General features: G+C 63.5%; 3 protein-coding genes across 5 annotated transcripts; all 3 read right to left on the bottom strand.

Moving 5' to 3' along the window:
• Positions 1 to 1,871: 1,871 nt before the first annotated feature.
• On the bottom strand, positions 1,872 to 6,967 carry RCCD1 (RCC1 domain containing 1). 2 transcript variants are annotated; one of them, XM_065847337.2, is made up of 7 exons: positions 6,800 to 6,967; positions 6,180 to 6,537; positions 3,331 to 3,452; positions 3,007 to 3,111; positions 2,705 to 2,857; positions 2,568 to 2,597; positions 1,872 to 2,293 (listed from the first exon to the last, which is right to left on the bottom strand). In XM_065847337.2, exons 1-7 carry the CDS (start codon positions 6,954 to 6,956, stop codon positions 2,151 to 2,153), a joined length of 1,068 nt encoding a protein of 355 aa, XP_065703409.1. In that variant the 5' UTR covers positions 6,957 to 6,967; the 3' UTR covers positions 1,872 to 2,150. The 2 variants fall into 2 exon arrangements, with proteins under 2 accessions (XP_065703409.1, XP_065703410.1); XM_065847338.2 differs by lacking the exon at positions 2,568 to 2,597.
• Positions 6,968 to 7,053: 86 nt separating this feature from the next.
• Positions 7,054 to 13,700, bottom strand: UNC45A (unc-45 myosin chaperone A). Of its 2 annotated transcripts, XM_065847336.2 has the most exons (20): positions 13,596 to 13,700; positions 13,193 to 13,351; positions 12,638 to 12,674; positions 12,380 to 12,555; positions 12,194 to 12,286; positions 11,779 to 11,946; positions 11,349 to 11,517; positions 10,925 to 11,095; positions 10,653 to 10,824; positions 10,163 to 10,463; positions 9,933 to 10,027; positions 9,720 to 9,861; positions 9,422 to 9,562; positions 9,121 to 9,248; positions 8,883 to 8,949; positions 8,601 to 8,714; positions 8,250 to 8,365; positions 8,024 to 8,141; positions 7,782 to 7,937; positions 7,054 to 7,585 (listed from the first exon to the last, which is right to left on the bottom strand). In XM_065847336.2, the coding sequence occupies exons 1-20, from the start codon at positions 13,605 to 13,607 to the stop codon at positions 7,325 to 7,327; spliced, it is 2,796 nt and encodes a 931-aa protein (XP_065703408.1). In that variant the 5' UTR covers positions 13,608 to 13,700; the 3' UTR covers positions 7,054 to 7,324. The 2 variants fall into 2 exon arrangements, with proteins under 2 accessions (XP_065703408.1, XP_071670003.1); XM_071813902.1 differs by lacking the exons at positions 7,054 to 7,585; positions 7,782 to 7,937 and having other exon boundaries at positions 9,121 to 9,294.
• A 181-nt stretch (positions 13,701 to 13,881) lies between these two features.
• On the bottom strand, positions 13,882 to 15,727 carry LOC139829000 (uncharacterized). The gene is made up of 4 exons (XM_071814152.1): positions 15,677 to 15,727; positions 15,247 to 15,327; positions 14,299 to 14,720; positions 13,882 to 14,122 (listed from the first exon to the last, which is right to left on the bottom strand). Exons 1-4 carry the CDS (start codon positions 15,725 to 15,727, stop codon positions 13,882 to 13,884), a joined length of 795 nt encoding a protein of 264 aa, XP_071670253.1.
• Positions 15,728 to 15,943: the final 216 nt, after the last annotated feature.

Here is a 15,943-nt window from a genome sequence, read left to right as displayed (position 1 = left end):
GGTCTCACCAGGGCAGAGTAGAGGGGAAGGAGGACCTCTCTGACCTACTGATCACCCCCCTTCTAATCCACCCCAGGTTCCACTGGCCTTCCTGGCCACAAAGGCCCAGTGCTGGCTCATGGTCATCCTGCTGTCCACCAGGACCCCCAGGTCCCTTTCCCCTACGCTGCTCTCTAATAGGTCATTCCCCAACTTATACTGGAACCTGGGGTTGTTCCTGCCCAGATGCAAGACTCTACACTTGCCCTTGTTATATTTCATTAAATTTCTCCCCGCCCAACTCTCCAGCCTGTCCAGGTCTCTGGATGGCAGCACAGCTTTCTGGCGTGTCAGCCACTCCTCCCAGCTTGGTGTCATCAGCAAACTTGCTGATAGTGCACTCTATTCCCTCGTTCAAATCATTGATGAATATATCGAATAATATAGGCCCCTGTACTGACCCTTGAGGCACTCCACTAGATGCAGGAAAGGGTCTTCTGCAGCTTTGCCTGCTGCTTCTCCTCTTTCAGCAGGTTTCCCCTGCAGCTGGTAAAGCATCTGGGGTCAGTTGCTTTCCTCTGGTACAGGAGGGGTCAGGAGGAACCAAACACACCAGCCCGGCCCACTGCCCAACACACCTGGGGAACACAGAGCCTGCAGGATCCCGTCCCTGCAGTGCACCAGTCCCAAACCCCACTGGCACTCCAGACATAGCATCCATCCCTGCTCGGGTCCTTCCAACTGCACTGCGGGAGCGGGCTGTGCACTGCCCTGTGACCCAGCACCAAGCCCAGCAGAATGGTTCCTGCCCAGATGGTACCTCCAGCTCCAGGAACAGCTTCCAGTTCTCTTCCCACTCCTCAAACAGATCTTTGTGTGTTTCGTAGTAGTTCTTCATCATCTGCACCTCAGCGTCATGCAGCTCAAGCAGGGTCTCCATGTAGTCCTCTGCAGAAAGCAGTGTGATTCCCCCACGTCACACCAGCTCAGGCAGCCCCTCTACCAGCAGCTCCCGCAGGGAGACAGGAAGCAGGAAGAACCAGCACCCACCATTGTAGCAGGGGCTGAAGCACCCAGCAAAGCCACCACCTCAGCTCTCCAGATCTCCTCTCAGAAGCTCCTCAAATGAACTTGCTGAGAACCGAGCAGCTGCTCTTTATATCACAATACGAACACCTGCCGGCACACAGCAACAGCCCTGCAGCGCTGGCTCCATGTGCCCACAGACCTGCTGCAGCAGGGTCTGCAGGGCAGTGATGTTGTCTGCCAACAGGCAGAAAGGTTCCTCAGACTCATAGACCACATCCAGCTCAAAGCTGCTCTCTGGATCATGGCCCAGCTCCTTCATCAGGAGGAGGATTTGCTGCTTCGCTGCGACAAACTCTTTGTGCCTTTTCTCCTGGAGGTCACGAGCAGCATTAGGAACCAGTGTGCACCTCGTGTGCCACCCCTGGTGAGACCTTCAGCCACTCACTCACTTTCTTGGCCATCAGCGAGGCCAAATGTCACCTGTAGCGACCCAGGTCCTCCAGGCTGGGCACACCGTTGCTGTCAGTTTGGAACAGGGGTGTACAGAGGATATTGCACAGGTCTCCTTCCTTTGGGCCTGTTTGCACTTTTGTTAACAAAGCTCTTGTCTGTGTCTGTCCCTGACTAATTTGCACCTTGTTATCACTACAGACCCCCATTTGCTGTTATTTGTTCTCCAGGTTTTTGTACCCTTGCTCTGTAACTCTGTATATACTGTTGATGGGAATAAAAGATGTATGTGTAGATAGTTACTGCTGTTGGTGTGGCTGTGGGGCTTGGGGGGAGGAGGAGGATCAGGGAGGGATTTAAACCAGACCTGGCTTGGAACATGCTTTGTACACAACACAAAGCACCACAGCAGCTGTTACAGAAAAGTAGATTTAATACATTTCTTTAGTCCTTCCTTTCGTGTTTTCAGCACTTGTATAGCTGCAGCACAGGCTGGGTCAGGCACCAGCCCCAGCCTCTGAGCTCCATCCAGTGTGGGCTGAGCCCCACCAGGCCAGGCCCTGGCCCTGTGGCCCCTGCTGGCGTTCTGGCAGCAGATGGGCAGAAGCAGAGCTGGTCCGTGTCCCCTGTGGCAGCCAGGGGACGTTGGTCCATGTCCCCTTGGTACAGGCAGCCAGAGGGCTGCGAGGAGCTCAGGGCTCCAGCACACAGACGTAGGTGGCCCAGGGGCCACATGTCACCTCCTCCACACGCAACCCTGCGGCCACCAGGGCCTCGACACGGCGTGGCTGGTCAGAGCTGGCTTTGTCCTCATGTCCCAGCTGCCCGTATTTCCCTGCAGACAACACGGTTGTGCCATGATGTGGCCCTGGGGCCTTGGCCTGTGCAGGGTGATGGGACCCCAGGTTCAGGGCAGGGTGGGGGGAGGAAATGCAGGTGTACCCCCATTCAAACGGCTCCAGCCAGGAACCGTGGAAGTGTTCTGCTATAAACCCTCCAATTTGGAAATTAAATCACTGTGCAGGTAACAGCAGCCAAGGGTAAGAAAGCAGAAAACAAGAGCTGGTTCCGGTAGTGTTGTACTGTCCCAGAGCCACAGCAGCACTTACCCCAGCCCCAGGTGTAGAGCTGCCCGTCCCCTGCAACAGCAAACAGCACATCAGCAGCGGCTGTGCCACAGGCAGGGACTGTTCCTGCTGCCCCTACACAGCACCGAGAGCCGGAGCTGCGGGTCCCCGGGACTCACGTGTGAGCGCAGCCGTGTGCCGGGACCCGCAGCTGATCGCGCTGACCTCCAGCTCCTGTGGCAGGTCCAGCAGTGCCGGGAACGCCTGGATGGAGATGAACGCAGCGTCCTCGGCTGCCGGCTGCTCCTGGCGGGCTGTCTCCTCAGTGTCCCCTGGGAACAAGCTGACCCTCAGCTCCTGGCAGTGACCAGGGCCCCAGGCATGACCCCCCCCCAGCCCCACACCAAGCTGATGGTGCTGACAGCAGCTGTGCGGAGACTGGGCACCATCTGCGGTCCCAGCCCAGCAGCAGCACCCTCACCTGTACCCGCAGCGTCGTCCTGCGCCTGCTCCTCTGCCAGCGCCTTGGAGGGCAGTGCCAGCTGCCCCGACTCGTTCCAGCCCCACACATAGAGGTCTCCGGCCTCTGTAGGGTGTGGGACACATCAGGGATAGCCCTAGAATGGAGCTCAGCCCTGAACACCCACAGGTGGCAGCAGCTGGGTGCACCAGCACCCACCGCATAGGGCACGGCCCCATGCACTGGGCTCCCTGGGAATGTGGGACAACCGCAGGAGCGGGTCCTGGTCCTGTCCAGGCCGTGCACTGCCAACAGCCACCCCAAATGCCCCACACGGCCTCTCACCGCTAACGCTGGCCGAATGCCACCCGCCGGCTGCCACCGCCTGCATGGCCACGCCGGCCAGCGCCTCCAGCAGCCGTGGCTGCGGCTCCGACTCCAGTGTCCCATGGCCGAGCTGCCCATGCCTGCGGGGACACACAGACACCTCCTGCACCCCGCTGCCCTCCAAGACCCACAGCCCCCCACTGCTGTGAGCCCACAGTCCTGAAGGAGCCCCTCCTGCCTGCACTGCTGCCTGCGCTGCCTGCACTGCTGCTGACCCAGGACCCCCCCCCACCATGGCCATGTCCCAAAGGCAGAAGGTGCAAGGGGACACAGGGATGGGGGTGGGGAGAAGGGTGACCCTGCACCCCAGCAGGGGCTCAGTGGCCGCGTGCCCAGCACACATTTGTAATTCAGCAGCAGCAGCCACTCAACACAGATTGGACCCCTGAGAGCCCAGTTACAGACTGGGGGTGGCAGGGAGCATGTGGAACACGACGCACACCTGGATTTAACTGTCAGAGCTGTTGTAAAAGCAGGAAGAGTTGGAAGGGGCTGTCGAGATAAAACATTAGCTTGGTGCAAAAGTCATTGCAGTTCTTGCATTGTTGGAATTTGCCATTTGATTTGGAATAAATGTGGTTATGTTATGCATCATTTGAATGTGCTTTTCTCGCTTTATGGGGTTTTTTTGCTACTGACTTATTACTTGCTGTTTATTTGATATTTATTTTAGACTATGGAAATTACGTTAAACTAAAAAGCAAAATCCAGTTATTTTCTTATTCAAGTTCAAAATGGGTTGTAAAGCAGCAGAGACAACTCGCAACATCAGCAGCGCATTTGACGCAGGAACCCCTCACGGACGCACAGCAAAGGAGACAAGAACCTTGACGATGGGGATCATGGTGACAATGGCCAATGGAGAGCAATCATTGAACTGATCCTCTTACAACTACAGGAGAAGCTGCCGAAGAACTTGACATGGACCATTTGACAGTCGTTCGGCATTTGAAGCAAATTGGGAAGGCAAAAAAAGCTCAGTAAGTGAGTGCCTCGTGAGCTGACCGAAAAGCAAAAAAATTGTAATTCTGAAATGTCATCTTCTCTTACTCTACGCAACAACAACAAATCGTTTCTCTATCTGATTGTGACGTGTGACAAGCAGTGGATTTTATATGACAACCGGCAATGACCGGCTCCGTGGTTGGACCAGAAGAACTTCCAAGCACTTCCCAAAGCCGAACTTGCACCAGGAAAAGGACACGATCACTGTTTGCTGCTCTGCTGCTGCTCTGATCCACTGCAGCTTTCTGAACCCCAGCGAAACCATCACATCTGAGACCTGCGTTCAGCAAATCGATGGGATGCACCAAAAACCGCAATGCCTGCGGCATCGGGCAGCAGAAAGGGCCTGATCCTGCTCCACGACAGTGCCCAACCGCACATCGCCTAGTGAGTGCATCAGAGCATAAAAACCTTTTAACTGGGGACGGTGAGTGAACTGGTGTTTGTGCATCCCTGGTGCGGTGGCTTTACAAGACAGTCCCCAAACCTATGGCTGCACTACAGGCGATGCCGCATGCTGCGATTGTGTCGATGGCTGTGAGGACAATCCGTTCTCATCATCCTACCCATGCAGTCCTGGGTACTGTGGGGGGCACCTGCCCAGGCATCCTGAGAAGTGCAGCAGACTCAGCCTGGAGGGACCACAGGGTCACACAGGAACGCCAGTGTCCTCAGAGGCCACGCTGACGCAGCCACAAGCCAGAGGAGCCACAGGAGTCATGGCCCCAGCAGTCCCGGAGGAGAAAGACCTGCCCAAGGGGCAAGCGAGGGGGGCACAGCGGGACAGGGAGTGCAGGCTGGGGCGCACAGCGGGACGGGGAGCACCGTGGGGCCAGTGCCTGGGAGAAGCCGCAAGCTGGGCTGCCCCTGCCAGCGCTCAGGGGGACCCAGCTCCAGCAAACGGCAGCTGTGCCAGCACTGTGGGGACTCTGAGTAACAGGGGGGCACCGACATCAGCAGTGATGTACGAGGTTGAGATTGCTTGGTGATAGTGTGAGAAATGCCAAATTTGGGCACAGGTAGCAAAACTGGGACCTGTAGGGAACAGCACTGAGGACAGCACCAGTCCCTTCACTGCACTTGAAGATGTGGGGCAGGAGCCAAGTCAAGGGGGACAGACTAACAGCAAGTGACATGGGAGGGTAGGGGGAGAAGAGCTTGCACCCCAGTACCTCTGTCCCAGCTGCACCCTAAGCCCTTTTCCCTGAGCACCTGTGTCCCCCACTATCCCCATCCCTTGCACCACAGACATGTACCCTAACCCCAGGCAGCGCAGGAGCACAGAGGGAAGGAGAAAGGGCTGTAAGTCAACAGCAGTTGTATGTGATTAAGATTACTTAAAAGTTATTAATTTTAACTCAGTAATTATATGCAACACCATGAAGAACAACAAGATCACGAAGTAATGAGTGGTGTTTTTACTAGTCGATTAGTTTACTGATCATGCAATCACTTCATTAGATTATTTCACCTGCCTGCAAGCTATCAGGGGGCTCAGACCCTGAGGTGACCCCCCCACCCCAACATCCTCTCACCTGCACCCCCTGCAGTCCCTCCTGCATCTCCACAACCTTTCACTTCCCCTTTTGCACCCCCCATCATTCTCCCTGCATCCCCCACACTTTCAGCATTCATCCCTGCACCACCTCCCCATCTCCCCACACCTACCCACTGCAGCTCCTCTGTGCCCCTTATGCCCCCCACGTTCCCTCCATACACACCACATCATCTCCCCTCACCCCTCCTGCACCCCTTCCACACTTCTGCACCTTCCGCAGCCTCTCCCCACTCCCCGGGCTCACCTGCCGCCGCCCCAGGTGAAGATCTCCCCGACAGCGCCCAGCACCAGGACGTGCTCGCAGCCCAGGACCAGCCGCCGGGCCCGCAGCCCCGAGGGCAGAGCGCTGAAGAACGGCGGCCGCGGGGTGACGAAGCCGCCGGGCAGCAGCGGCAGCGGGTCCCGGGGCTCCGGGCTCCCCGGCAGCGGATCCCGGCTCCAGGTGGGCGCGGCCCCGAGCTCGCCCCGCAGCGCCGCCGCCCGCGGCCACGCCCGGGCCCCCGCCGGGCCCCGCAGCACCAGGTGCGTCTCCGAGGGCAGCGCCTCGGTCCAGCCCAGCAGCGCCCGCCGCAGCCCCGCGCTCCGCAGCTCCAGCCCTGCGCCTGCCGTAGCGGACCGTGAGTGAGGGGGGAACCGGCAGCGGTAGGGGGGAGCGGGGACGCCCCGGAGGAACCGACACGCGAAGGGCGCGGGTGTCCATCCCGGGCGCCCGGGACGAGCACGACAGACCGAGGGGACCGGCGCCGCGGGGCAGGCGGATGGGGGCCGCCGTCCCACGGCAGCGCGGGGGGAACGGGGAACCGGGCACCGGCACCTCGGAAGCAGAAGGAACGCGGGGCACTGGCTACCCGGGGCTCTGCTCACCGGTCTCCACGACCACGTAGCTCCAGGCGGGCCACACACGGCGGATCCCCTCGAGGCCCGACTCTAGCCGCCGCGGGCCCGGCCCCAGCTCCGGTTCCCCCGCCGCCTCCTCGGGGCTGAAGCCGAACACGAGCCAGGAGCGGCGCGGGACCGCCATGGCGGGGCGGGGCTGGGGGCGGGGCCCGGCGGACGGGCGGAATGGCAGACGGACCGAAGGAAAGACGGACGGACGGAATGACGGACGGAGTCCGGGCTGTGGTCCAAGAGCAGCTTTAGTGCGGTGTCACCGGGCGGACCCGCCGCCGGAGCGGGCGCAGCCGCGCAGGCCCCGAGCCGGCCCCCCAGTTAAGGCAGACGGTGCAGAGCAGCGGCGAGCCCCGTCCTCCCCCTCGCCCCGGGCACCGGCAGGTGCCGCCGAGCGCAGCCGCGGTCCCAGCCCCGGGACAGCCCCCGGGGGCAGCGGGACCGTCCCCGAGCAGCGAGTGAGCGCAGCCTCAGCAGCGTGTGCACATCCCGGCCGGGGCCTCAGCCCTGCCCGGGGCCGGGTTTGATCAGCCCGTATGCCACAGCCTGGGCCAGGCTCTCCTGTGCTGCCCGGGCCACCTGCGGCTTGTCCTTGTCCTTGGCCAGCACCGACAGGATCTCCAACATCTCGCTGGCCATGAGCTGCTCTGCCAGCTCCCGCTCGGCTGCCACCATGTTCATCACCACCACAGCCCCACGGTGCTGCAGCTCAGTGCTGGGGCTCAGCAGCAGCGCCTGCAGGATCTCCAGCCAGTGCACGGTCTGTGGGGGAGTGGGGCTGTGCTCAGCACTGCCCCCCACCACAGGGGGCCTGCCCCTCACAGCCCCACCGTGCCCCCCCTCCCCCCAGCCCCTGCCCTAGTGGCAGCACTAGGACATGGTTCCAGGACACCAGTGGGAAGGAATGCAGGACAGCGGAAGGCTCCTGGCTGCCCCCACCCCACTGCTGGGCACTCACCACCTGGGGAATCCGCTTGCAGATGGGGGGATGCAGGGCGGTCAGCATGGCCAGGGTCCCCGAGGCTGCCCGCCGCAGCTTCTCGTCCTCCTCCCCGCTGTACAGCACCATCAGCTTCAGCCGGTCACTGCCTTCGGCCAGGAACAGCTCCTGCACCTGTGGAAGAGTAGGGGGGGTGCAGGGGAGCGGGGGGCAGTGGGGTGCAAGGGACCAGGACCCCAGCACAGACCCTCAGCCCTCACCTCCTTGCTCATGGCCATGTTGCACATGCACTCGGTGGCAGCCAGCCGGATCAGCTCATGCTCCTCAAACATGTACCCCTCGATCATGGGCACCGCCTTCTCCTTCAGGATCTTCTGCCTGCAGGGGGGCACGTGTGAATGGTGCTTGCCCAGGGAAGCATGTCCCCAGGCCCAATAGGGACAGGGTCCCCTGCCCCTTCCATCTCTGCCCTGACCCCGCACCTACCGCAGCCTCTCGCTGATGCCAGCCAGGTTAGTTAATGCCATGAGCCCCTCGAAGTTCTCCAGGCCTGTGCGCTGCAGGTGCAGAAGGCTGACCAGGGGCCGGACCACCTCGTAGATCTGTGGGGACAGGAGGGCAGGGCTGGGACCCTGAGCAAGGGTTGGGACCTGCAGCCTGACACCCCCGCAGCACAGACACATGCTTGGCTGCAGCAGCCCATGCACACACAGGGTGGCGAGTCCAGGCTGTGGCCTCGTCTCCACTGCTGCTCCCACGTGAGGCCCTGCACAGCCCTGACCACCTACAGGGGCCCCGCAGAGCAGACCCAGACCCTGCCCACATTGCGACCCTCACCCGCTCTCCGGGGAACGCCATCTCTGGGTTGGAGGTGATAGTGATCTTTGCCAGGGCCTGAGCCGCCTTGGTCTGCCCCACCTCGGTGCCCTCCAGGGACAGTGGGATGAGAGCCTGCGGAGACACAGCAGCCAGCTCATGGCAGCCCCAGCGTCCTCATGTCTCGTCTACGAGGGAGGCATGGGGGTTCCCAGCCAAACCACAGCCACTCCAGAGCACCAGCCCTCTCCAGAGCTCCCGGCATGGCGCAGGCCAGCAGCACAGTGGGGACCGTTCCCTCACCTTGCCTCCTCCCTGTGCAACGACACCGCCCCGGTCCTCTGACTCCTCCACCAGTGCCAGGAACACCCTGGGGACAAAACCAGAGCAGGGGCTCCCAACAGACTCCTACAGAGGGCTCAGGCTGTGCCAGACTCCTGGACACCTCCATTCTGCTCCCAGGAGCTGGCATTCAGCACAGACATGCGAATTTGCCAGCAGGACAGCAGCGGCCTCCTCCGCCACCCCCCACACACTGTACCTGGAGATCAGCTCCCGGCAGGAGCTGGTGAGCGCCGGGTTCTCGCTCTTCACCATGCAGGCCAGAGCCGACACCACACCAGCCGTCAGCAGCTTCCGCACCCGACGTCTCACAAAGTCCGGCTTGTCCTGTCCCAGATGTCGGGTCACTGCCTGGCACCCACCCTGCTGCCTGCTGCCATCCCGGGAGGTCCATGACCTCACCCAAGGGCCCCAAGGATACCCCACTCAGGACCCTGGGCTCTGCCCACCCACGTGCTCGCACCGGGGCCGTGCCCTGCTCACCTTGGGTTGCCGCTCACCTTGGGGTGCTGCTCCGGGATGTGCTGCTTGGCGTACTTGGCCAGCTCCAGCATCTGGGGATCCGGCTCCTCGTGGTCGTAGCTGTTGGTGCAGTTCACCAGCGTGGAGGCGACAGCATAGAGCACACTCCTGTCCTCCGACTGTGGCAAGAGCAGGCACCTGTCACACCCGTGGCTCAAGCCACTCCCAGCACCATGTGGCCCTGCACACACCCCCACACCATGATTGCCACACAGCCCTCAGCACACCTCCACTATGCCAGGGCACTCCCAGCCAGGGCCCTCATCCAGTACGCACCTTGGCCAGGTGGAACATGGCCTCCATTGCCGCCTTATCCTCCACAAACTCCTCCTTGACGTCTGCATCGAAGGTGAGGTAGGCCAGGCCCTCCACCGCCCAGCGCCGTGTCCCTGCGTCGATCGTCTCATTGCAGAGCCACCTGGGACAGAGACTCGTCAGCCGAGGCTGGGGGACACCTGGCCCAGCACCCCCTGCCCCAGCAGCACTCACTTGCGGCACTGCTTGGCCAACTTCATGGTGGAGCCCTCGGCAAACTGCTTCATGCTGAAGTCGGTGCCTCCAGCAGACCCCAGCTTGCAGAGTCCCTGCAGCCAGAGCAGAGCGTCAGGGCAGGAACAGCCACAGTCACCCCAATGTGTTTCTGAGCCCCCGGCAGGGAGGGGACACGCTGCAGACCCACAGGATTGCTGCAGCTGTTTCTCCCGTCTCGCCGCGCTCACCACCAGTGCCCGGATGCGGATGCTGTCCCTCTCGCTGTGCTTGTAGATCTCCTTGAGCAGGCTGACGCCGTTGGCGGTGATGAAGGACGCGCGCTTGGCCTTGTCGGCAGCGTGGATCAGCGCCTCCACCGCCACCAGCTGGTGAGCCTCGCGGACGGAGGCGCAGAGGGACAGCACGCTGTCCATGATCCCCTCCAGCTCCAGCACACGGTTCCCGGCCTCCACGGGGCCCTGCAGCAGGCACGACGCGGTCTGGATGGCCCGCAGCTTGCCAGCCAGCTCCTGCCCCTCGAACCAGCTCCTGCGGGGGAGACAGGATCAGGCCAATCCCACCCTCCACCTGCAGCCACATGCAGCCCTGCCCCCTACCCCTGGCACAGCAGGGCTGCCATCTGCTATCATCACTAAGAGCAAAAAGGCCTGGGGACAGGGGGGCTGCTGCTTCCTGTATGAGACTCACCCTCCTCTGCCCCAGAAACGCTGGGCTCACCTCACATAGTCCTCACACAAGCGGTGGAAATTCTCCCTCTCAGCATCGCATTTCAGGTCATCGTAAAGCTTGCTCAGCAGGACCGAGGCGCTCATCCGGCTGTTCTCTGTCACAGCCAGGCTGCCCGGGGTGCCGCCCACCGAACTGCCCACCTCCAGGATCTTCTTCAGGCCTGGCAAGATGCAGAGATGCGTTGAGGAGCGCAGGAGGGGGCCGGGCAGTGCTGAAGCACGTGGCAGCCCCTGGCAGACACTGCTGTCTGCTCCACTCACCCTGGTCGATCACCCAGAGGCTCAGGCTGTTATTGGTCTCCTTTGGTGACTTCCTGGGCACCACCTTGATGAGAAGGTTGATGGCGTTGTCACGGCCATGCGCAGAGGCCCCTTCCAGCACCAGCAGCTCCAGAAGGTGCTTGATCAGCAGTTTCAGATCCTTGGAGGAATCTTGCAGAAGAGATGGTGCCCAGCCATCAGTGGCTGCCATGGGCCTCACCCCCACCGTGGTAGGGCTGGCAGGAGATGCTGCCATGACCAGGGGCTCCTGCCTTCCAGCTCAACTTTGTGTGAACCCTGGGCTGAGCTCCAGCTTTGCAGCAGGAGCAGTGACCAGGGTCACGGGGAGAGGAACTGGCTGCAGGTCGGGGCCCCCCCAGGGCACCCTCTCCACCCCACAGCAGCCAGGGCAGCGGGCACTCACCCAGCACCACCGCATCCTCCTTGCCACGGAATTCCTTCTGCAGTCCCTCCTTCAGGGAGTCGAACATCACGTGCAGAAGGTTGCAGGCAGCCAGGGAAACCTGCTCGTGCTCCACCCCCAGCACTGCTGAGAGACGAGGGGCTCCCAGCTCCGCCAGGACAGCCGTGGTCTGCGGGTGCAAGTACAGCTGTCTGCTGGAGACTCCAGGGAAGCCCTGGTGCTTCCCAGAACCTTATCAGGACAGTTCTGTCGAAACCAGGCTCTCGCAAGCTCAGGCCTGGCAGGTGACAGCTTGGAGCTGCTCTCCTCAGCAGGGCTGCAGCAGCCACAGGCAGAGGCCAGCAACGCTCCCCTGCCCGACATGCTTCAGTGTCCCCCACACTGATTTGCCCTGGGCCAGTTGGGAGAGCTCAGCTGTGGCAAAACCTACCCGAGAGCGGTGCCCGGAGCACAGTCCCACCAGGGTGCGCAGGGCTGCCAGCATCAGGTCGGCTTTGGCCGTGTCGAGCAGCTGTGTCAGCAGCCGCACGCCATCGCTCTGGAAGATTTTCTCTGCTCCAGGCTCCTCTCGTGCCAGGACAATCAGGTTCTGCACAGCCTGGGAAAGAAGAGTGACATCTGGATCACCTGCCCACCGTGTGCAGAGAATGTCCCAGAAGGTGCCAGCTGGGCAGCCAGTGCAGCCGCAGGCACCCACCTCTGCCCCCAACCTCCAGAGAGCATGTTCTGCTGGCAGGACACCCTGGGCAGCCCTGTTCAGCCAGCAGCCCTGACCTCAGAACACTGTTCTGCCCTCCCTGCCTTCCAGCCAAGCTGCAACACCCTCCACTCCCCAGAGCCCAAACCTTTTGCTTCTTGTCCTCATCCTTTTCTTCAGGATCCAGCAAGATCTGGAACATCTGCTCCACCTTTGAGTCCGTGCAGGACATGGTCCTCATCTGGGACAGAGCAGAACGAGCAGCTCAGCCCTCACCACCCCACTCAGCCCAGCGCAGGGGGTCACAGCAGCCCCTGCACCACTCCTCGCTCACCTTCTCGTGCATGCTGCTGCCCAGGGCATGCAGAGCCTCCTGAAAGGCCTTGTTCTTGGGCTCTAGGCTCACACAGCGCTGCAGGTCACTGACAGCCTGGTCCAGGCGGCCCAGCTTCTGCAGCGCCTGGCTGCGGCGGAACAGCGCCTTCACGTCCCGGCCGTCAGCTTCAATGGCTGCGGGTGAGCAAAGCCCCGGCTGCTCCGGTCTGCCCGGATGGGCATCACAGAGCCCGGTCCCCCGCCAGCCACCACTGACCTTTAGATGCATCAGCCTCTGCCTTGGCATAGTCCTCCTGCAAAGAGAGGCAGCGAAGGGAAGCGCTTGACGTGCTGCCTGCACAGACCCCACTCAGCCCACCCACAGGGATGGACACGGGGTGTGAGGGGGGAACAGTGTCACTGAGGACAGTGAGCCAGTGCAGGGGACATCCTGTCCTTCCCCGAGGAGCCCTGGGCCCTCTGATGCTTCTCGAGTGCTCCTGACCCACTCGAGCCCCTGCAGCTCCTGTGTTCCTTCACCTCCGAGACAGCTCCAGGGTGGGAACCCAGGGACGCTGTGACTGGCTTGGGAACAGCCCCAGAGCACACACAGCCCGGACAGGGGACAGCACAGCAGCAGGGACAGGGGACGGCACGGCGGGCAGAGCAGGGGAAAGGGGAGTAGGGGGAACGCCCGGCAGCTCCTGCCCGAGGACCGGTGGGGCCGCCCAGCGCAGGCGCGGAGCAGTCGGAGGCGGCCGGGCCGGGCAGGTCCCGGCAGCGCACCCGGCCGGGCCGGTTCCCGGTGACACCGCGATATCCCCGCGCTCACCAGCCGCAGGTGGCAGGCCGCCCGGTTCCGGTGCAGCACAGCCCGCTCCGGCCCGCTGTCGCACAGCCCCAGCGCCTCCGTGTAGGTAGCGAGGGCCGCGGCGTGGTCCCCCGCCTGGAACAGCGCGTTGCCCCGCGCCCGCAGCTGCTCCGCTGTCACCTGTGACGGACACCGGTTGAGACACGCAGACCGGGGTGGCGGACACGGCCCTGACGCCCAGGAGCAGCTGCCCCTGGGACCCACCGCCTCCGGCCCCCCGTGCTTCAGGGTCCGGTCCGGCCCCGCCAGCCGCTCCCCGTTCCGCTCCCCCCCGCTCCGTTCCCTTCTCTCCGTTTCCCGGATCCGTTCCCCCCCTCTTCGCTCCGCTCTCCCCTCCGCCCCGGCCCGCCTGCCGCTCGCTCACCGCCGCCTCCATCGCGCCCCTCTGGACACGCCCGTGACGTCACCGCAGATCGCCCGGGGAACCCCGACGCCACCGCCCGTGTCACGTGATGGGGGCGGTGCCGGAAAAGCCGGGAAGGGCGGAGCCTCCAGCGCCGCCCCGCGGACCGGCGGTGTTGGTACCGGCCACGTGCGACCTCGTGTGTGTGTCCCCGCGTGTCCCCTCCCGTGTCCTCCCCCCGTGTCCTCCCCCCGCATCCGCCCCGCCCCGTTGCACCCCCGGGCAGAGGTCCCGACCCCTCGCCCCCTCAGCACTCCCGGCCGGGGGGGGCGTGGGGCAGCCGGAGTCCCCCGGGGCGACGGGAGCTGTAGGGCGGGCGGGAGCGGGACAGGCGGCCCCCCGGGGTGGTGCGGGACGGGTGGCGGGCGCGGGGCAGGATGCGGCCGAGGCCGCAGCGCCGGGTCCGGTAGAAGTGCAGGAGGTCGACGGCCATGAGGAGGAGGACGAGGAGCCCGTAGAGCCCCACGAAGGGCAGGGCCAGCGGGTTCCTGCGGGGCAGGGCAGCCATGAACTCCACCGGCACAGTGATACCCCTCAGGGAGGGCCCGGCTGGGGACAGCTTTGGGCCCTGGGGTGACAGCACACCAGCGCTGGGGCTGTGCCAGAGCCCAGAGCCCAAGCTGCCCCCTCCCCGAGCAGCACTGCCGGGCTGACCCCTGCTCACCGAAGGAGCCCCGGGCTGGCCAGGCTGGAGACGTTCACCCCGGTGAGGGCCTCCAGGGCCAGCTGGGAGCAGCAGGACTTGAGGGCGCGCGGGCCGGGCCGGCAGCAGTATCGGTGGCCAGGCGGGTCACTCAGCCGCGGGCAGTAGAAGCCGGGGTGGTCACGGCCGTCAGGGTCCACGTAGCCCTCGCAGAGGTGCAGGTTCTGCACGAGGGCTGCAGCAAGATGCTGAGCTGGGCAAGTGCTGGGGCACGGCTCTGGTGTGGGGGCTGCCAGCCCCAGAACAGGGCCCGTGTTGGGCCTCACCCCCGCGGCTGAGTAGTCGGCAGCCGGTGCAGTGCTGGGGGGCCAGCGCGGTGCTGGGGCAGCCTGTGCAGTGCTGGGGGTGCTGCCAGCTCCAGCGAGGTGGCCCGGGCAGGGATGCTGCAGAGCAGAGCCTCCCACAGCACCAGCAGGGATGGTCCAGGCTGGGTGTACCCCAGGCCCATGGGACTGTACCCCCTGAGCACAGGAGCCCCCAGCCCAGTCCTTGGGGTGGGCTTGGGTCAGGGGTGGGAGCTGAGCACAGCCCCCCCAGCACTGTCGGTTCCTGGCCCTAGCCCTGCAGCTGACATGACCTCTAGTGCTCGCCATCGCTCCAGCAAGGGCAAACACAGAGGAAGAGCGAGATGACAGCAGAGGGGAGGGGAAAGCCCCAAGGCCAGCAGGTCATCCCCAGTCTCTCTGTATTGAAGCCCCTTCCCATTGGCCACCACCCCACAGGTACGCACTTGCCATGACACAGACACGCTGCAGCAGGACCAGCCCCAGCACCACCATGCCTGGGCACCTCCCCAGCATGGCCCCCCAACCTCCATCAGGCCATTGGAGAGCAACCCACGGAGACGCAGTCCCAGCAGGGATGGGAGGACAGGCACAGGGAGCGGAGGGAGCGGCAGTGGGGCCGTACCTGTCCCAAGGAGGCCGGGGCACAGAGCTGTGGCGAGGAGCAGATGAAGCAGGAGCCAACTGAGCATCTTCCCTGCTCATTCTGGGCAGAGGCAGCTCTGGCTCAGCAGAGGCAGAAACCACAGCCCCTCCTGCTCCCGCCTCCATCGGGCCCATCAAGAGCCACTAGAGCCATTAGAGCCTCCTGCACTCCTGCCTGCTCCACAGGGACTGGGCTGGGAGGAGGGAGAATCGCTAATGAGCTGCTCAGGGCCAAGTGTAGGACCGGAGGCACTTCCCCACCCTGCAGCGGGTACGGATGCTGGGGCTGTGGGCCCTGGTTGGGCATGTCTGCCCGTCAGGGGATCCCAGTGTCGTGGGCCACGGGCTGGGGTGTGGGGTGAGCTCCCTGGGCAGTGCACAGGCTGTGCCACAGCCCCTGGCAGCCAAACCCTGCAGGCAGTGGCCCCCACACCAGCAGCCTGGCCCCCCGCCAGCCGCATCATTAGCCAGGCCCCAGCAGGGCTGCCGGTGCCACGTGGTGCCAGCACAGGGCTGAGGTCCCCATGCCCCAGCACAACCCCCAGGGGGGTCGCAGCCCAGCCCTGTCCAGGCTCAGCTGTTCCTGGGGATGCTCCGTGACATCCCCACACGCTCTGCCCATCTCTGCCAGTGCCTGGGGCCACAGCTGAGCCCAGGGCTGCGCAGGGACTGAGACT

The sequence above is a fragment of the Patagioenas fasciata genome, chromosome 12 (genome assembly GCF_037038585.1).
Source record: "Patagioenas fasciata isolate bPatFas1 chromosome 12, bPatFas1.hap1, whole genome shotgun sequence".
Lineage (NCBI taxonomy): Eukaryota > Metazoa > Chordata > Aves > Columbiformes > Columbidae > Patagioenas > Patagioenas fasciata.
Note: the sequence above shows the minus strand (reverse complement) of the source record. Positions and strands in the feature narration are given on the sequence as shown.